The sequence below is a fragment of the Leptonychotes weddellii genome, chromosome 4 (assembly GCF_054177405.1).
Source record: "Leptonychotes weddellii isolate Sample4059 chromosome 4, ASM5417740v2, whole genome shotgun sequence".
Taxonomy (NCBI): domain Eukaryota; kingdom Metazoa; phylum Chordata; class Mammalia; order Carnivora; family Phocidae; genus Leptonychotes; species Leptonychotes weddellii.
Genome location: NC_138372.1, coordinates 68,448,893 through 68,469,850, shown reverse-complemented (window position 1 = coordinate 68,469,850; position 20,958 = coordinate 68,448,893). Strand labels below are relative to the sequence as shown.

The 20,958-nt window shown below is 38.6% G+C and overlaps 1 protein-coding gene and 1 long non-coding RNA gene across 3 annotated transcripts in view; one reads left to right on the top strand and one right to left on the bottom strand.

The window, feature by feature from the left end:
* GTF2B (general transcription factor IIB) overlaps positions 1-20,388 on the top strand; it is a 32,397-nt gene extending 12,009 nt beyond the window's left edge. The window contains exons 3-7 of the mRNA XM_006738549.3: positions 9,615-9,748; positions 14,381-14,527; positions 14,660-14,789; positions 17,509-17,790; positions 19,963-20,388. Coding sequence (XP_006738612.1) covers positions 9,615-9,748; positions 14,381-14,527; positions 14,660-14,789; positions 17,509-17,790; positions 19,963-20,096 — 827 coding nt within the window. The 3' untranslated portion in view covers positions 20,097-20,388. The remainder of the gene's footprint in view (positions 1-9,614; positions 9,749-14,380; positions 14,528-14,659; positions 14,790-17,508; positions 17,791-19,962) is intronic.
* LOC145721308 (uncharacterized) lies at positions 9,043-19,964 on the bottom strand. 2 transcript variants are annotated; one of them, XR_014144959.1, is made up of 2 exons: positions 18,876-19,964; positions 9,043-18,502 (listed from the first exon to the last, which is right to left on the bottom strand). It is a non-coding gene; the product is annotated as an uncharacterized LOC145721308 (long non-coding RNA). The 2 variants fall into 2 exon arrangements; XR_014144960.1 differs by having other exon boundaries at positions 9,043-18,043.
* Positions 20,389-20,958: the final 570 nt, after the last annotated feature.

Sequence of the window (20,958 nt, the reverse complement as noted above, 5' to 3'; positions counted from 1 at the left end):
AGTTCCTAGTATAACTAGTGGCCTTCGAATCCAGGCTTGGCTCTACTAGTTAATGAGCTATGGAACTATAACCAAGTTACACAATTTCTCCAAGCTTAACTTTCTTCATGTGTAAAATAAGTCGTGACTCCCCCTCCCCCACCTCCAAAACAGGCAGCAGGTACCATACATCTCAGAATTGTTAGGAATTGTTAAAAATCAAATGAGATAATGTATAAAATGTATAGTATGAAATTTCAGTGATACATATTTTGGGGGTACAAGTACTCCTTTTTTCTTAACCTCGTAGAAAAAGCAGGTTATTCTAAGTCTGAGCTGCCGTTCATCATAGCAAGTCAGTTGCAAGATATGTTTGAGTGGGTCTAGCATATGGAGTGCTCTCCAACTGTAGCATTTTAAAGATTGCCCGGATTACCATCTTTAAATCTGCATTATAGTGTTTCCTAAAGGAAAAAATTCAGGAATATTCACTTTCAAATTCTTGCTTTGGCACCCCTTCTAAGGCCTCAGAGACAGCCTTCTTACCTAGTTTAGAATTTTTAATTTAGATGCTACTTAAGCAACAGAGAATTACTAACTTTACTCGGTCAGCACAACCACTCTTGGAGGGAAACTGAGGCTTGGAGTACTTAGGTAATTAGCTCAAGATTTCACATCTAGTAAGTGACAGAGCCACTCAAATCCCAGTCTGTAGGACTTAACAAGCCTGTTTCTGTTAAGGCACTGTGCCAGTCAGGGAGAGGGATAGAAGGATCAGATGCTCTAAGCAAGCTCTGGAGCAGCTCTTCGGCTAGTGTGTGGAAGAGAGGAGGGTGCGTTAATACAACACAGCATGGTAAAAGTTCTATTCCAGAGCTTCCAAGTTTGGTGAGAACACGAAGGAAGGAAGCAGTGACTTCCTGGGGAAATTACTGTTGAATTTACATTGAAACAAGATCATTAAGTATGGGTAAGGGTTTATGGAGGGAAGGTCATTCCAAGTGGAGGGAAAAAAAAAAACGTGCCCCATAGGATAGAGGCCTGCAGGTGTTAGTTTATGAATGACTCAAATTATCGTGACCGAGGTTAGGATGCACCTTCCGTCAGAGCTGCTTCCTTAGCTTAGATGTTGTTGCTGCAAACCTACCTGTATCTGAGGAGAAAAGAGCTATATTCAGGTTCTCCGGGATGGAATTTACAAGGCATTTTCCTTTCCAAATGGCTTTCCAAATGGTAACTATACTCTTGACTTGTAGAGTTTTTTGTTTTTTTCAAGTATGTTCATCAGATATCTTTTGAGAATTGTCTCTGATGCAAGCTTTCTGTTAAGAATGTACAGTAACCCTAAAGTCAAGATTCTTTGAAATAGCATAAGGAGGAATGATAGGAAGGGCTAGATGACTGAGGAAGGTGTGGAAGCTAAGGATGCATTTCATTTTCAGCATTAGATTTAACACATATAGTGTGTTGACCTAAACAGTTTTCCAGAGCATCCTAATTTTTTTTTTTTAATTAAAAAACTCAGTGCTTAGGGCTTGTCCACCTTGAATAATACATTCTGATTATTGAACTTTTAGACTTGGTGTGTTTTGGAAAATTTTATAGTTTCAAATTAAATGGTTTTAATTAATCTATCTTTTGAAAACAAGTAATTTGAGAATGTTGTTCTAAGACTCCTACTTCTGAATTCTCTACCACTGGTTATATACCAAAATGCTCAAATCACTTTCCGGGCAGATAGCAGAAAGAATTGAAATTTAGGGTGATTCCTCTTAATACTCTTTTTAAAAATTCCTTTATGAATTTACAGTAAGAAACAAAAACATTCTGGGGCGCCTGGGTGGCTCAGTTGGTTAAGCGACTGCCTTCGGCTCAGGTCATGATCCTGGAGTCCCGGGATCGAGTCCCGCATCGGGCTCCCTGCTCGGCACAGAGTCTGCTTCTCCCTCTGACCCTCCTCCCTCTCATGCTCTCTGTCTCTCATTCTCTCTCTCTCAAATAAAAAAAAAAAAAAAAATCTTTAAAAAAAAAAAAGAAACAAAAACATTCTGAGTCTAGGTCAGGCCTAGAAGATCAGACTCTCTAGGGTTGGCTTTCTGGCTGCTTTTGGTATGTTGCAGTTTTCCCCTGCACTGTTTAGATTGTTACCATAAACCATTCTGGTTTTAATAGTGTACTACAAAATAACTCTGGCTGGATTTATATTTATAGCTTGCATGGTAAAGAGGTTAGATATTTGTTTGTCTTGGTGTACTATTTCCTTTAGACTATAAGGCAAAGTGCCTTGGTTCTACAGGACATTCTTTCTCATCTCCTTTCTCTCCTACCCCATTATTCCTTGTAGTGGTAGAGGCCACTGGTTGTTGCCTGATTTCTCTTACCTCAGTCTTGGTTTAGTAGTAGAATCCCCACATTGTAACTGGGTGTGTGGCTGCCCAACTGGATTGTATTTCCCAGCTTCCCTTGCAGCTAGGTATGACCATGTGACCTAACCAGTGGGTTGTAAGTAGAATAGGTATGTGCAACTCTAGATCCTGCCACAAGGGATATACCTTCCCTTTTCCTCCTTCCTACTGGCTAGAATACAGACATGGTAAAGGGAACCACCAACAGGCATCTAATGCTGCAAACCCTAGTCATGATAAAGGTGGCTTATTAAAAAGATAGGAGGAGCCTGGGTCACATTAGTCCAGGACTGTTAACGGTGGACTGTTAATGTGAAAAAGTTCTATCTTGTTTTTGCTACTATTATTTTTGTTTTAATTACAAACTTGTATCCTTCCTAATAAGTTTCTAGAGTCGTCTTGGGAATTTATTTTATTTGGGTCATCTGTTAACTGCCAGGGACTTCGGGTACCTGGAGAGACTGAGAATTCCTGGTGGCGGTGGATTGGAAGGTTTCTGACATGACTGCCACCACCGTACATGGATTTGATAGTTTTTCGGTACAGGATGGATAAGCAGAAAAGTCAGCAGAGGCTTATGAATAAAAACTACAATGAAGAAGAACAGTGATCCAGTGGACTTAACAAAATTCTGCCCCTGATATAGTTTACTAGAAGAAGGTTAGAAAATAACTGATTTTTTGTAATCAGTGAAATAAAGCTTCAGTAATATTTCTATTAAATGTTTCAGAAAGAAATAAGGTAGCACAAGGACACAAACACAGTAAAACGGTTATAGATAATAATTAGCTGACTTAACATTCTAGAAAATTGAATCAGTAAAGTGGAGAAGAAGTCTGAATATAAAGAGTGAATGAGAAAGTGGTAAAGACAAGATAGCCATTATGGTACTACTTGAAGATCCAAGGGAATATGATAAAATATTAAAGATACAACAGAAGGGAATGTTATATTTGTGGCAGAAGACCCTCAGGGTTGCAAATCAAGAATCCCTCACACCAGTGGGAGTGTATCTTTTAAACATTTAAAAAATGTCCTTAGTAAAGACTTGCAAAGAACCAACCGCTAAAGTTAACTGATTCCTCGGTTTGTTGTGTGACAGAAAAAGGAAGTCCTAGAACAATCTTTTTTTATGAATGTATACATAAATCTCACAAAAGTGAGAGCTTAATTCTACTTGCTCATTGTTATGTGCAACAGCAATGATGACTGGTTGCTGATATTTCTGGTTCTTCTTGAGCCACATGGTATGTTTATGCTTTTCCACCCCCTTTGAAGTTACGCATCACTCCGTGACTGGCTGTGGCCAAGGGCATGTGAGAGGAAATGCTACTAAACTGTTAAGTCAGTGCATAACTTACCACCTTCTCTTACCCCCCTAGCATGTCTCAAGTGGTAGGAATTCTATCCTCTTGAATGAGGATGGCACAGAAAGCTGTCCTATCCCTATGTAGACATGTGGTATAAGAAAGAAATCTTCGTTTTAAGCCACTGACCTGAAATTATTTACTACTCCAGAATAACTTAATTTATCTTAACACATAAGTGCTAGAAGAATAATAGCCCACAAACAACTGTGGCTAGCTTTTATAATGTAAGAGGATAGTATTGTAAGAAACACTATGGTTTGCTAAGATGACAGACGTTTAATGAACTCAACACACTCCTAATATAAGATACTCTGCATTAGAATAGAATGATGCTTTAATAGATAACTATTTCGGTTCACCTGTTACTTTTATGCATAATGTTGAAATATTGGAGACATTTCTGTTTTAAATCAAAGGCATTGTTTTGAGAGTTTTGACAAGCGCTGTAGATATAAAATAGAAATGGAAGTTAAGCATTGGAAGAGGAACATGTTCTTTGCTACTGATGGGATTCTATATCTAGAATATTCAGATCAAATTTTAAAAATTAATAGTCTATTAAAAGTGGCTGAATATAAGCATATAAAATATTATAGCAATTACTAGTTAGAAAATGGGATTTTTAACAGAAAAAAAATTAGATCTAGTCATAAATGTGACATACATACAATCTGAAAGAAGAGCTTGAGAAAGAGTATATTCCCTTGTCCAAGAAGATTGATAATTGTTCTTCCGTCCCCAAAATAATGGATAGGCTTGGTGCAGCTTAATTCAAAATCAGCAGTATTTTGGTGGGAGCGCATTTTTATTTGTAATGTACTGAGGTATACTTGCAGTATAACGTACAGATCCCAGATGTACAGTTTGCATCCTGACACTGCATATACTGGTGTAATCAACACTGATCAAGATGTTTAGACCATTTCCTTCCATTCTCAGAAGTTCCCTTATGTTTCTTTCTAGTCCGTCACCTCTGTCCCCCAACCCAGCAGCAACCACTGTAGTGATTTCTGTCTTCATAGATTATTTTGCCTGTTTTTGAACTTCCTATAATCAGAATCATATAGTATGGTTTTTTAGTCACTGACATTCTGGGGGCTCAGAATAGTGTTTTTGAATGCATTTACATTACTGCATGTGTCATTAGTTTGTTTGCTGAGGGATATCCCATTGTATACATTTTCCTATTAATGGACATTGGGTTGTTCCCAGGTTTTAGTAACGTGAGTAATGCTGCTATGAACATTCTTGTAGGAGACTTTTGTAGGTAAATATTTAAGAGTGGAAATGCCAAATCATGAGGTAGGTGCCAAAGTAGTTGGTGTGAATGGTTTTGGCAGTTACTCTCAAGTTGTCCTTGAAAAATAAAGAGATGAAACTTACTCTCTTTAGAATATGGTAAAAATCTTAGTTCATTCTTTTTTTTTTTTTTAAAGACTTTATTTATTTATTTGACAGAGAGAGAGCACAAGTAGGCAGAGTGGTAGACAGAGGGAGAAGGAGAAGCGGGCTCCCTGCTGCGGGGCTCGATCCCAGGACCCTGGGATCATGACCTGAGCCGAAGGCAGATGCTTAACGACTGAGCCACCCAGGCGCCCCAGTTCATTCTCTTTAGACACCGCTCTAATATATGGATTGAGAACTGTACATGTGTGGAATATAGAATATACATATTGAGGGCGTTTATTTTTTTGGCTGAGGAACCTGATCGAAGTGGTAGCAGTCACATTCTAGATGGAGGAACAGTGCTGTTCTGTATATTATGGTAGTGGTATTATTTTTGGCTATTATAAATTTTCCTGTATAGACTTTCTATCTGGTGTTCATTTTACAAAAATCAGTGTTTGGTTAAGAACGAACTGGTAAAAGTTGGCCTGCTCCTCTGTTTCTAGAACATGAAAGGATATGGGAGGTTTTGTATGTGTGTGCGTGTTTGTGTGCATGTGTTTATCGGCAGGCTGCTGCTTTGCCAGAGGTTGATTATACCTAAACATTATGGCTGCCTTGTGCAGTTACTCTTGAAAAGATTATGTATTGCAGTTTTCTTCCAGAGCAACTTTTAAAATGCTGCCTCATTTAGGTTTTCTTCAAATGAAAATCCTTTATGCACTCTGATTTTTCTGAATGGTCTGCCCTGTTCTGTTACTCATGCACTTCATCTGATGGTCCAGTTATAGTTTCATGATATGCTATTTGAGTTATTTTGGAAATTTTATTTCTTATAAATGCTATGTTTTGAGCAGTAAAATGTAAAAAGAGGGAATGGCTCTTAGCACAAATCACAGATTATTGAATGAGTCATGTAGATTGTTCCCACGTATGTGGAAAATTACGTCACTACCAAGTTCTGGCTTTTCTATTTATACTATCCTAGGCCAGCTTCCCCCTAACCCCCTTTTCCCCCTAATCCATCTTTCTTTTTAAAGGCATTACAAAGCAACCAATAAAAGAAACTCATGGTAGGTTATTTTGGGGGCCAAAAGGAAAATGCTATGAAATAAAGTCAAGCAAGATTCTTCATCTTTAGATTTCTAGAGAGACTTAAAAGTTGTGAACGTACCTCCCTACCTTTTCATTTATGCTGTTCTCTTAATACCTTCTTTAAAATATTACAAATTAATGATGACATTTGATTTTTTTTTTTGAACTTAGAATTTAGCAAGTAACTCCAAATATGAAGGCTATAGTTTTTTGTTTTGCGCATGTTCTCTGACTAGGAAAGTTAGATTCACATTTTTCCCTTTGAAAACATAGTGCATGGGGCACCTGGGTGGCTCAGTCAGTTAAGCATCTGACTCTTGATTTCAACTCACATCATGATCTCAGGATTGTGGGATCCACTGCATCTGGCTCCAGCTCGGCAAGGAGTCTGTCTGAGATTCTGTCTCTCCCTCCCACTCTACACTCTACCCCTTCTCTTCTCCCCCAACCCCTCTCCCAACTCGTATGCGCCTTCTCTCTCTTTAAAATAAATAAATAAAATGTTTTTTTAAAAAAATAAAAACAGGTTCCTGGGTGGCTCATTCAGTTAAGTGTCTGCCTTCAGCTCAGGTCATGATCCCAGGGTCCTGGGCTCCCTGCTCAGTGGGGAGTCTGCTTCTTCCTCTCCCTCTACAGCAACCCCCCACTTGCTCTCTCTCGCTCTTTTCACTTTCTCAAATAAATAATCTTAAAAAAAAAAGAAAACATAGTACATGGAGACATCAGAGTATCACTTTAATTGGTGGATGCTATTAAAGGGGCCAAACTGTTTAAAAATCTTGTTTTGTTGTTGATGATACAGATACGGTGAATAGAGCTTTTCATGGAATGGGCACAATATGATTTAATTTTAGGAAAAAACCTACACATGAATTAAAAAGGCAGAAAATAGGGCACCTGGGTGGCTCAGTTGGTTAACCAACTGCCTTCAGCTCAGGTCATGATCCCAGAGTCCCAGGATCGAGTCCCGCATCGGGCTCCCTGCTTGGCAGGGAGTCTACTTCTCCCTCTGACCCTATCCCCTCTTGTGCTCTCTCAAATAAATAAATAAAATCTTAAAAAAAAAAAGGCAGAAAATATATATACCAAAATATTTACAGTGGTTTTCTCTGGTGTTGAGAATACAGGTAATTTTTTTTTTGCTTATATATTTATATTAATATATATATATTGGTAGGCAAGCATTAGTATTTTTATAAAAAGGAAGAAAAATCGGTCTCTTTAGAGTAGTCTCCTTGAGACAAGAGCCTTGTTTAGTTAATATTGCAATAAGACTTCAGTCTATAATTACAGGTTTTGTTACTTTCAGGTAAGTTTTAAAAATCTTAGAACTGCTTCCCAAGTTTAGTGATGTTTGTTTTTATGAGGAGGAAGCAGAGTAATCCATCATGACGGTGCTATCCATTTAACCTTTCTGTCCTTATTTTGGGCCACCTGCTCAACCTCTCATCTACTGAAGTTGCGTTATAAACTGTTCTCCCTGCTTCTGCCTTCCTTGGCCATTCTTACTACATATAGGTATGGCACGTGGGGACCCTACCTCTCATCTCAGTTCCCTTGTGACAGGAACACTTGATAATCCAAGTGATGTCTGGTTACTCCCAAGTGATTGGAGTGTTCAAAGAAAAATAAAGTATTCCAAAACCATCAGGATTGAATGATCCCATTGCACATTTACCTGCTTTCTTAAATATAACACTGGGATTATATTATGATTATTATATTTGGAGTATAAGCATTTTAATTAACTACATAGAAAATAGTTCAGAAGACTTAGCAGAGTCTACATAATTTCCTTCCTTCCTTTTCTCTTTGCTGCCCCTCTGATCAAATACCTGTAGCAGAGTACTCTCTACTTTCAAAGTCTAATGTGGAGACAAATGTTTTATAACTGGTGCCTCTCCTTATTCCCCTCACCAAAAGGAGCGAAATGTCAGAATAGCTGTTCTCTTATTTTCATTTTCATAGCAGCCAATAGCTAATATCAAGCACTCATTTTGAACTTTTTAATCACTTGACCTGCAATGTACCTGTATTCATTTATTTAATCTTTATAGTCTTTAAATTGTACGGTTGTTGGGGAAATTGAAAGTTGAGAAATGACATAATTCGTCCAAGGCTAAGTGGCCAGTGGTAGAGCCCGTGCTCATAACCATTATGTTCATGACTGTCAGTACCAGAACATCTTTCAATTGCTGAGGTAACAGATTTCTTCCGTTTCTTTCTCCTTTCTGTTCAGGCAGCAATGCAAATGGGCTGGTTCCTGCTTTCAGTTTCATCACACTTTGGTGGAAGAGCTGAGGCTTGACAGATGCAGTAGGGAACAGCAGGTTTTGGGATCTGAGGCACATTTCAGTTCTAGTTGGGTGATCTTAGCCAATTAATTTTATTTCCAAAGTGGCAGTAAAAGTGGTACCTACCTTTACAAGGCTCTGAGGATTAAAAGAGAACATTCACACAATGGCAGCGTATGCAGGTGTTCAGGGGTGACCCTTGTCACGGTGGAGACGTTACTAGCCATTGAGCACCCCCTCCAAAGCAGTAATCAACCAGATCTGTTCATAGCTGTTTTTGGCAGGACCTATTTTGCCACTGGCTCTTTGCTTAAAAAGAAAAGTTTCCCTGCCTGGCTTTGTTCTCACTGGCTCTAGGCTTAACATTTTATTCTCTGTATAAATTATTTGGCCAAAAATATTTTTTTGTCCAATCGTTACTAAAACATAAGTTTAGGCCTAGTTCTCTGCAAAGCATTTCCCATGAAAATAATTTTTATGTGAAACTGTGTGCATTAATACCATAGTGAGCAGTGTTTTCTGTTTTTTTTTTTCTGTGCCTCTTGCAAATTTTGGTTCTGAATCATATTATTTTATCTTTGCATCACATATGAATAGCTTTATTTTGCCATTTGTCTTTATTTTGACTAATTCTTTTTCTTCCAAGAGTTAGAATATGACTAATCATAGCATAATGTTCAAAGAGGGTTATTATTGGGGGTGCCTGGGCAGCTCAGTCGGTTAAGCGTCTGCCTTCGGCTCAGGTCATGATCCCAGGGTCCTGGGATCGAGCCCCACATCAGGCTTCCTGCTCAGTGGGTGGGAGTCTGCTTCTCCCTCTACCCTCCCCCCCCCCCCGTTCTTGATCTCTCTCTCTCACTCTCTCAAAAAAATAAATTTTTAAAAATAAATAAAGAGGGTTATTATTGGACTGGCACAGTTGTTAAAGGAATGCTTCAGGCCACATGTCTGAGACATGATACTTATGCTGGAGCCTAGACGTCCATGTTGAGATTTCCTAGGAATAAGGGCTGCGTTGGGTATTACACAGTGTTCAGTAAATCCTGCCTTGACAAGATCATTTAGATTTGTGTTTATATTCTTAGGTGACCGGGTTATCGATGTGGGGTCTGAATGGAGAACTTTCAGCAATGATAAAGCAACAAAAGATCCATCCCGAGTTGGAGACTCTCAGAATCCTCTTCTGAGTGATGGAGATTTGTCTACCATGATTGGCAAGGTAATAGATCCCCTCGGCAGGAAACATAAAGTGTGGACTGACCAAAGACCTGGGAGTTGGGGAACTTTGCAAAAGTATCCATCACTGCCCCCATGAGGAATTTTGACCTGAGAATAAGATTTACCAGTAATACTATTGTGAATGATTTTTCCCTTACACATTTCTTCCACCTTAAAGGGGAGAGCAACAGGTCATGATTACAGAGTCTGTGTCTCAGGCCCTTGTTTCCATGAAGCCCATTTTGCATAAAAATTCTTTATGAGTTCATATTGATATGTTCCTTGAATACTATGAATGTCTTTTCTCTCCCTGCCCTCCCCCCACATTACCTAAGATAAATTGTAGCTCAGTATAGTCTGTTTTCTAATACTGGTGGATTTACGACTTACGTAAGTGACGTATGTAAGCTTCATGTTCGTCATCAGTGAGAGTAAGAGTACTTCATAGAAATTTTGAGGGTTACATGGGAATGTAGATAAAGTATTTACAGCACACGTGTAGTGTGTGTTCAGTAAATGGTAGCTGCTGCTGTTAGATAAGGCAGCAGTATAATTTGTCTGGCAACCTGGCTGTTTTTTGCTCTTTTATCTGAATTGGAAGGAGTGGTGGCAATATTCCAAAGAACTAAGCGAGGGATGCGATTTCAGGACTTAATCTATACTACTGCAGTCTATTTTCAAGAAAATATTATGAAAAAGCAGGTCATTAATTATTTTTTCATGCTCTATAAAGTACGTATAAAATTTGAAAAACAGTGTAGGCTAGGTTAAAGCTGATAGTATTCAGAAATATCTTTGGGTGATTTCTACATTTACTTTAGCTTTACAGGCTGGGGAAAAAAAGTATACTGAGGACATTTTAAAATCTCAGATTGCCACAAATTGACACTGTGACTTTTTTAATGTTTAATTTTTTCAAAAGGAAATACATGACTCAAACACAAATGTAAAAAGAACAATTTTCTTTACCCTTGACCCCCAAATTCAGTTCCCACTGCAACCCCCTTTCCCTGTCAGAAACCAGTAACCACTATCGCTAGTTTTCTCCTGTATCCTTTGACAGTTGTTTATCTTACATGGCAAAAGAGAGTTTTTTAAGATGCTACATTTGTCATATATTAGATTTCTGTATGTATTTGGGAATATTTCCGGACTTTCTATCCTTTCTCTGTCCTGGCTCCGGCCATCAGATGTCATACCATACTGTTAGTATCTAGTAGCTTTAGTTCTTCCTCCCTGCTCTGCTTTCTCAGCATTTTCTTCACTTGTCTTTTCCATTTAAAGGTTAGGGTGGATCACTTTGTTTTTTTAAAAAAAAAAAATTATTTTCAGTGAGGTTTTGGTTAGATAGATTTGCAAATTGACTTAGGGAAGATCGACTTCTTCCTGTTAAATCTTCTGTCCAAAAACATAGTATGCCTTTCCATTTCCTTAAGTCGTATGTGTCCTTCTAGAGAGGTTTTCTTCATAAAAGTCTTGTATGTTTAAGTTGATTCCTAGATACTTACCTTTTTTGTTGTTTTGCAATTGGAGTATTTTTCTTTCATTGCCTTATAACTGGCTATACATATGAAGGCTATTGATTTCTGTTTAATTTTGACCTTGCCTCTAATGGATTCTATGATTTATAGCAGTTTTACAGTGATTTTGAGTATTCTAGGTGTTCAAAAATACTATCTGCAAATAGTTTATCGCTTCCTTCCCAAATTAGTACTTCTGATTTTTCTCTTGCCTTATTTTATTTTTAATTTTTGATGTTTTTTATTTTAAGTAAACTCCACGCCACACGTGGGGCTTGAACTCACAACCCCAAAGAGCTACATGCTCTATTGACTGCACCAGCCAGGTGCCCCCCCCACCCCCGCTTGCTCTTCTGCCTAATTTTAAAATAATTACACCAGTATAGTTAATATAATTGTTATCTAGGTACATTATGTAATTATAATTACATTATATTGGTCAGTTTTCCTAATACAGGCGTACCTCAGAGATACTGCGGGTTTGGTTCCAAATATCACAATAGAGGGAGTTAAATGCCTTTTTTTAGTTTCCCAGTACATAGAAAAGTCTTATTTACACTATTAAGTGTGCAGTAGCATTATGTTTAAAAAAATGCATATACCTTAATTTAAAAATACTTTATTGCTAAAAAATGCTAACCATCATCTGAGCTTTCAGTGAATTATGATCTTTTTGCTGGTGGCGGGTCTTGCTTCGATGTGATGGTTGCTGAATGGTAGGTGGCTCTGGCAGTTTCTTAAAATAATGAGTTTGCCCCATCGATTGCCTCTTCTTTTCACATGCAATTTCTCTGTAGCCTGTGTTCCATAGCGTTTTACCCACAGCAGAACTTCTCTCAGTATTGGAGTCGGTCCTCTCAAACCCTGCCGCTGCTTTATCAACTAAGTTTAGTTAATATTCCAAATCCTTTGTTGTCATTTCAACCATCTTCACAGCATCTTCACCAGCAGTAGATTTGAGCTCAGGACACCACTGTCTTTGCTCATCCATGAGAAGCAGCTCCTCAGACATGAGAGTTCGGTCATGAGATCGCAGCCGTCCAATCACATGTTCAGGCTCCCCTGCTGCTTCTAGTCCTCTCGCTCTTTCTACCGCCTCTGCATTTCCTGCCTCCACTGGAGTCCTGAGCCCTCCAAGTCACCCATGAGGGCTGCAATCAACTTCCAGACTCCTGTTCATGTTGATACTATGACCTCTTCTCATGAATCAGCATCTAGAATGGTGAATTCTTTCCAGTTCTTCAGTGTAGTCTGCCCAGGGCCATCAGAGGAAACATTGTCTATGGCACCTGTAGCCTTATGAAATGTGTTTCCTAAATAAGACTTGAAAGTTGAAATGACTCTTTGATCCATGGGCTGCAGGATGGATTGGATATTGTGTTAGCAGGCATGAGAACAACAGTAATCCCATTGTTCAGCTCCATCTCAGAGCTCCTGGATGACCAGATGCATTGTCAATGAGCAGTCATATTTTGAAAGCAATCTTTTTTTCTGAGCAGTAGTTCTCAGCAGTGGACTTAAAATACTTAGTAAACCATGTTATAAGTAGATGTGCTGTCATCCAGGCTTTGTTGTTTCATTTCTAAAGCACAGGCAAAATAGATAGCACAATTCTTAGGGGCCCTAGGATTTTCAGAATGGTACATGAACATTGGCTTCAACTTCAAGTCACCAGCTGCATTAGCCCCTAACAACAGACACAGGCTGTTGAAGCTTTGAAGCCAGGCATTGACCTCTCTCTCCTCTCTAGCTCAGGAAGTCCTAGATGGCATGTTCTTCCAAAAGAAGGCTGTTGCATCTACATTGAAAATCTGTTGTTGAGTGTACCATCTTCATGAATTCTCGTAGCTGGATCTTCTGGAGAACTTGGTGCAGCTTCTGTGTCAGCACTTCCTGCTTCACCTTGTGCTTTATGTTATAGAGAGCTTCTTTCCTTCAACCTCAGGAACCAACCTTTGCTAGCTTTCAACTCCTCTCCTCGGGCTTCCTCATGTCTCTGAGCCTTCACAGAATTGAAGAGAGTTAGGGCCTTGCTCTGGCTTAAGGGAATGTGGTGGCTGGTTTGATCTTCCATCCAGGCCACTAACACTTTCTCCATATCGGCAAGAAGGCTGTTTCACTTTCTTATCATTTGCGTGTTCACTGGAATAGCACTTTAATTTCCTTCAAGAACTTCTCCTTGGCATTCACAACGTGGCTGTGTTTGGCACAAGAGGCCTAGCTTTCAGCCTGTCTCAGCTTCTGACATGCCTTCCTTTACTAAGGTTAATCATTTCTAGCTTTTGATTTAAAGTGAGCATGTGACTATTCCTTTGACTCCAACAGAGAGAAGCCCTTACAGGGTTATTAATTGGCCTAATTTCAATATTGTTGAGTCTCAGGAAATAGGCCCGAGGAGAGGGAGAGAGAGGGGAGCAGTCAGAGAGCACAGTTTATTAAGCTTGCCGTCTTCTAAGTATGCACTTGGTGGAGCCGCAAAACAATTATAACAGTAACATCAAAGATCCCTGCTCACAGATCACCATCAGAAATATAATAAGTTTGAAATGTTGCAAGAATTACTAACATGTGACAGAGACATGAAGTGAGCAAATGCTGTTGGAAAAATGGCACCAGTAGACTTGCTTAACGTAGGGTTGCTGTAAACCTTCAATTTGTTAACAGTACAAAAATACAGTCTCTGCAAAGTGCAGTAAAGTGAAGCACAATAAAACAGGGTATGCCTTTTTTCTTCATGAATCATTGTGCTGGCTTTGGGCCTGGGAGAATGATTTTCTAACTTGAAGTACCCATTTGTGGTGTTTTGTGAGTTTTTATCAAAAAATGGCTTTTGAGTTTTGTTTGCTTGCCTTTATAAAAGCACCTTTGGAGATGATCCTTTGATTTTTCTCCTTAGGTCTATTAATGTGATGGTTTATATTATTGGGTTCTCTCACAGATATTCATTTAAACAATCTCAACCTGGTACTTGTTCTATTGAGGAATAAGGAGGCACAGGGTAGATTTCTTGGGCTTATGGAGTCAGATCGTGTAAGGTATGTTTTTTTAGAAATGTCTGTTCATTCAGATTTAAAAAAATTTTTTGCATAAAGTTGTAAAACTTTGTTTTATAGGGTACAGGAGCTGCAAGTTTTGACGAATTTGGCAATTCTAAGTACCAAAATCGGAGAACAATGAGTAGTTCTGATCGAGCAATGATGAATGCTTTCAAAGAAATCACTACTATGGCAGACAGAATCAACCTCCCTCGAAATATAGTTGTAAGTTCTTGTCTGTCTCCTTTAAGCCATTCTGGCATTGACTTAGCATAATTTAATGAACACATGAAATTTTGATATTGCAACTAATTAAATGGCCTAAAGTTAATTAAACTTCGTTTCTTTGCTTTGAAGGATCGAACAAATAATTTATTCAAGCAAGTGTATGAACAGAAGAGCCTGAAGGGCAGAGCTAATGATGCCATAGCTTCCGCTTGTCTCTATATCGCCTGTAGACAAGAAGGGGTTCCCAGGACATTCAAAGGTAAGTGTTTAGTTGCAGACCAAAGTCAAGCCGCTTTGACACTATGCAGCTGTCTTGTTTTCCTGGTTACATATTGTAACCGCATCTTAGTATCATTTCCAAATGCCTCTTTATTTTGTTCCTTGACAAAAATTCATTCTGTGATCTTAACCATGTTCTTTTCAGGCTATTTTCCCATGTGATGTCACTTTAGCCCATGTAAGCTCCATGTTCTTTGCTCATGAGATCTTTTGAACTGACTCTGTTTTGGGGACTTTGAGGCCTGGCATCATAAGCCAGAAGACGCCTTCCTTACTAGTTAAGTGTGTACACTTCATGCGTGGAAAACCATTTCCGCTCCTAGCACAGCTCTCTGCAGGTGAAGGAGTCAAGCCTTAGAAAACATCAGCGACGTTTGTCTCTTGTTACACAGTTTGCACTTTCACACTCGAGTTGGAGGCTTTGAGAGAACTAGTATTTTCCGTCCAGTTTGCAGTCACGATAAATAGGTGATAGCTGTTCACACTGCTGCTGTGGTCTTTACTCTTCCACTGCCGGGTTCACTCCAACTTAAGACTTCCATTACCTTTCGTTCGTCAGTGAATATTTTATGGCGCGGCCATGGCTTTTATCCTCATCATCTTTTTGGTTATTACAGCTAAAACTAAGACTTTTGTTAAATTTGTTCTGAAAGTGTTTGGTAGTTTAATTTTTAGAATAACAGGGTCAAATATTTGATCTCATTTTGTTATAGCCTATAATCCCAGGGATTGCACGTGCATATGCTTGAGAAGTATTCTTAGCTTTGAGTAACTTACTTGTGTGAATTGAAACTTAAGAGAAATTAATATTGAAATAATAAGAACCTACATTTAACTTGTTTAAAAGACTTCTTTAAAGTGTGATAAACAGTTAAATTAACAGAGGGATTAACAGAGCACCTGGATGGCTCAGTCAGTTAAGCATCCGACTCTTGGTTTTGGCTCAGGTCATGATCTCAGGATCATGAGATCGATCAAGCCCCGCACCAGGCTCTGTGCTCAAGGTAGAGTCTGCTTGAGAGTCTCTCTCCCTCCCCATCTCCCCTGCACCTCCCCCTGCTCACGCACACTCTCTCTCTAAAAATAAATATCTTTTTAAAATAACTGAGAAATTTTAAATTAGCTCTATGGGAAGTATCACTGAGAGGATTAAAGATTCATTTATAAGGCACAATTTGTTCTTTATTGAGGTAATTAGTATGTCATATAACATATATATATATCCATATATGCCATAGGTGAGTTTGGGGTACACAGTATTATACATTTGACCCTTGAACAACATGACTTTGAACTGCATGCATCTACTTTTTTTTTTTTTTTTTTTAAGATTTTATTTATTTGTGAGAGAGAGAATGAGAGACAGAGAGCATGAGAGGGAGGAGGGTCAGAGGGAGAAGCAGACTCCCCGCTGAGCAGGGAGCCCGACGCGGGACTCGATCCCGGGACTCTCCAGGATCATGACCTGAGCCGAAGGCAGTCGCTTAACCAACTGAGCCACCCGGGCGCCCCTGCATGCATCTACTTACATGCAGTTTTTCTTGACATAGTGTAGTATTATAAGTGTAGTTTCTCTCACGATTTTAATATTGTCTCTAGCTTTCTTGTAAAATACAGTGTATAATACATATACAAAATAGATGTTGACTGTTATCACTAAGGCTTTCAGTCAACAGTACGCTATTTGTAGTTAAAAAAAATTTGGGGGGCGTAAAAAGTTATACCTGGATTTTTGTGCTGGGAGTTGGCGTCCCCTAACCCCTGAGTTCAGGGGTCAACTGTAATTTGACATCTGTTACATACTACAAAGTAATCACTAAAAGTCTAGTTACCATCCATCACCGTACAGTTGACTCCCTTCACTCATTTTGCCTACGCCCCAACTCCTTTCCCCTCTCATAACCACCAGTGTGTTCTCTGTGTCCATGAGTTTGTTTTTATTTGTTCATTTGTTTTGGTTTTTAGATTCCACATACAAGTAAAATCATGTGGTATTTGTCTTTCTCTGTCTTATTTCACTTAGCATAATACCCTCAAGGTCCGTGCATGTTGTTGCAAATGATGAGATTTCATTCTTTTTTATGGCTTAATAGTAGCCGCTGTATTGATATACCACCTCTTCATCCATCCATCCATTGATGACGTTTAGATTGTTTCCATATCTTGGCTATTGTAAATAATGCTGCAGTGAACATAGGGATGCATAAATCTTTTTGAATCCCTGTCTTTGTATTCTTTGTATAAATACCCAGAAGTGGAATAGCTGGATCATACAGTATTTGTATTCTTAGTTTTTTCAGGAACCTCCGTCTTTTTTTCCATAGTGGCTGCGCCAGTTTACATTCCCACCAACAGTGCCGTGAGGGTTTTCGTTTCTCACATCCTTTTCCCTCTCTAACACTTGTTATTTCTTGTCTTTTTGATAATAGCCATTCTGACCAGTTTGAGGTGAGATCTCATTGTGGTTTTGATTTGCGTTTTCCCATAATTAGTGATGTTGAGCATCTTTTCATGTGCCTGTTGACCATCTGTATGTTGTCTTTGGAGAAATGTCTATTCAGATCCTCTGCCCATTTTTTAATCAGGCTGTTTAGGGTATGATTGCATTTTTGCAATTAGAATATATTTTATAATCAGAAATGATCTATTCTTAAATGAACCGTATGACTTATGTGGATTTATTGTTTTTCTTCTTTCAGAAATATGTGCCGTGTCACGAATTTCTAAGAAAGAAATTGGTAGATGTTTCAAACTTATTTTGAAGGCATTAGAAACCAGTGTGGATTTGATTACAACTGGGGACTTCATGTCCAGGTTTTGTTCCAACCTTTGTCTCCCTAAACAAGTACAGATGGCAGCGACACATATAGCCCGTAAAGCTGTGGAACTGGACTTGGTTCCTGGAAGGAGCCCAATCTCTGTGGCGGCAGCGGCCATTTACATGGCTTCCCAGGCATCGGCTGAGAAGAGGACCCAAAAAGGTAGGATTCTTCCTCAGGAAGAGTAGTGATGAAATCGTGAAGGCTGTCGTATGTAATTGTATTTCCATTTTAAGTATAAAGCAGGTAAATATCTGAACCCACGTTTAAGAGAACGTTTCTTCATCAGGACACCTGTATGACTCAGATCATGATCTTGGGGTCGTGAGATCGAGCCCCGTGTCGGGCTCCACCCTCGGTGGGCAGTCTGCTTGAGATTTTCTTTCCCTCTGCTCGAGTTCTCTCTCAAATAAATCTTAAAAAAGAAAAAAAAAAAATAGTTTCTTGGAATCAAAACAAAATCAAAACTTCGAAGCAAAATACTGTATTTTAAGTGATTCATAAATAAAAATGTTTGGAGGCATAACTGTGTATGGACATACTTTTCCCATTCAAATTAAGTATTTTAGTTTGTACATCTTTCATTTCTAGAAGTTATTTTTGTCACCCTGAAACGTTATTTTGAATAGTCCTTCTTTCCCCCTTTTGCAAACTTAGCTTTTTAAATCTTGAGAGGTGGGGGCCACGCTTGTGTCCCCGCTTCCCGGCATGGCCTCCTACAGCTGGGCTCATCAGAAATTCCTGCTGTCAGGTTGTAACATTCTGTGAAGCCCGTTCTCTTTCTCCTTTCAGACGTTATTCAGTTTCTTAATGAAGACACTGACAGAAGTTTCAACCTTCTACAGCCATTTTTGAGTTTACTGCTGTAGGGGAACTTTTGAACAGAAAGCAGCGCTAAGTGAATTTCTTTACAAGCATTTATTCATTAATTACTTCTGTGATCCTCAAAAAGATCTATAAAGAAAAAGAAGCAGTCAGTTCTAAATGTAAAAGTGAGGCAATGAGAGGACTAGCTGCACTGACTGTAATACCCTTTTAAGAACAGCCTTTTCACCTCCGCTTAGGCTGCAGGTTTCTCTATTAATAAAAGTAATAAATTATATAGAAGAATGATTAGGAAGAAGAAGCCAACCATTAATTATTTAAATGTGCCATTATCCATTCCTTTTGGCCTCCACTCATATTTTTTAAGGAAATTTTGAGTCTTCTGGTAAAATTGAGAAGTTGAAGCTAAGCAGTATCCTTACCTTTATTCCTAGTTGTAAAGTTTATTCTAATCAACACAGAAGTGTTTATCTTGGTACTCTCTGCTGTTTGTGTTTTACATGAAGTTTTTGGGGTTTTTTGGAGATGTAAGGCCCTTTTCTTGCCTTCCCGGCAGCCAGTTGAGAGTCACCGGTCTCCAGGTCTAGAAGACAGATAGTAAATGTAATGCAACATGAGACAATGACATTTAAGACTAGCTCATTGCACATGGATGGCAGGCATCCACACTGAAAATCCATAAAACCTTAGGATTTGAATTGTGAAAAGGTGGTAAAATGAGTTTGCATTAAAGCCTGTGTTTTAAAAATCCATTTTGATTAAGTATTTATGACCAAATAATTGTCAAGTAGCAGCCCTTTGGACTTCTAATAAAAAGGAAAAAGGTGACAGTGACTTTGAAGGGTAAAAGTAGATCTACTCCTAGGCTTCCGTAATAGACTAGAAATACGTGAACTTTCAATGCTCAGTGTTATGTGTCTGTAATAGTGAAAACATCCACATGATGCTAGAATGTACATCTGTCTTAAGCAGATGTATAATGTCTGATGTACTAAGTAGAAAAAAGAGGCTGTTAGGTCAGTCTTTAACGTATGATTCCAAAAGAACCTTTTAACAAAAGGGCAGAATTAACTAGAGGTGTTGCAGAGGAACTTTTAAACACGGAAATAATAAAGTGAGTTTCTGTATAAGAATGTAATTCATGCATTACTTCCATGATCCTCAGAAAGATTTACTGTGAAGGAGAAGCAGTCAGTTCTAAATACGACGGTCATTACAGTAGGTCTCATTCGTAGTGTTGTGCCCTGAGCACCGTTCGCATGTCCTGCAGTCTCCACACGGCCGAGACAGCCCTTTGAGGTGATAGGGATACTGCCATTATTACTGTTACCAACTGTGGCCCTCCTTTCTACCTTTTAGGACGGATTTCCATTGTTAGGTTTTGAAAGGCAGCATGTCTGGGGTTTTCACTGTGGATTTTATACTACCGTATCTCACACATTGGAATGCAGGTTGTAGAAGGGAGAGGGGATGGAAATTATAATTAATACTTTGATTTTTGTCTTTTAGAAATTGGAGATATCGCTGGTGTTGCTGATGTTACAATCAGGCAGTCCTACAGGCTAATCTATCCTCGAGCCCCCGATCTGTTTCCTACAGACTTCAAATTTGACACCCCTGTGGACAAACTACCACAGCTGTAAATTGAGGCAGCTGATGTCAGACTCTTCTGAACACTGAACTTGGCCTGTTCTACATAGCCTATACCAGTGCTGGATTGAGCCTCTCTTTCATAAGGAAAAACAGAAGACATGGTACGCATTCCAGGGCTAAATAGTAATTGCTTGGCATTCTGTATGTATATACTAGTGAAACCTATTTAATGATTTAAATTTCTTATTGAATTTGCTTTCTTTTGTAGCAATCTAGGAAGCTGTATTTTGGAAGATATTTGAAATTATGTAATTCTTGAATAAAATGTTTTTCAAAACTAAAGTTTTTGTTATAATTACATGGTATATGTAATTTATAATATAATTACAAATAATGCATATCATTGCAGCTAATAAAGCTGATAGAGGTCCTTGTTTACTGTTTCTTTCCATGTATATAGTTTTGTTTTGTTTACGTAACAAAGTTAGGCTTTGGGAGCCACTGTTGACACCAAGAACATCAAAGAGGGTGTGTGCGATTTATTAAAATATATATATATATTGAAAAGCCAGAAGTGATGAACTGGACCTTGAAAGGCATTGGCTGAAGAGATACAACAATGAGCTTATGGAGCAGAAAAGATGATGCTGGTAAATAATTAGCAGATTGTGATTTTTGGATGTTAACATTTAATTTTCTAGAACCTGCATTATCTGCAATTATTTTTATTTACTAAGATACTCATAGGGTAAAGAATATTTAAAATAGATGATTAGGCCTAGGAATGTCCAGGAATTTTTTTAATAAGCATAGCCCCCCATAGGTGATTGGGATGTGTAGGTGTTTTGCATATCACTCTTAGAGGAACATCAATTTAGGATCTTGACTGGTAGGCATTGAAGGTAAAAACCA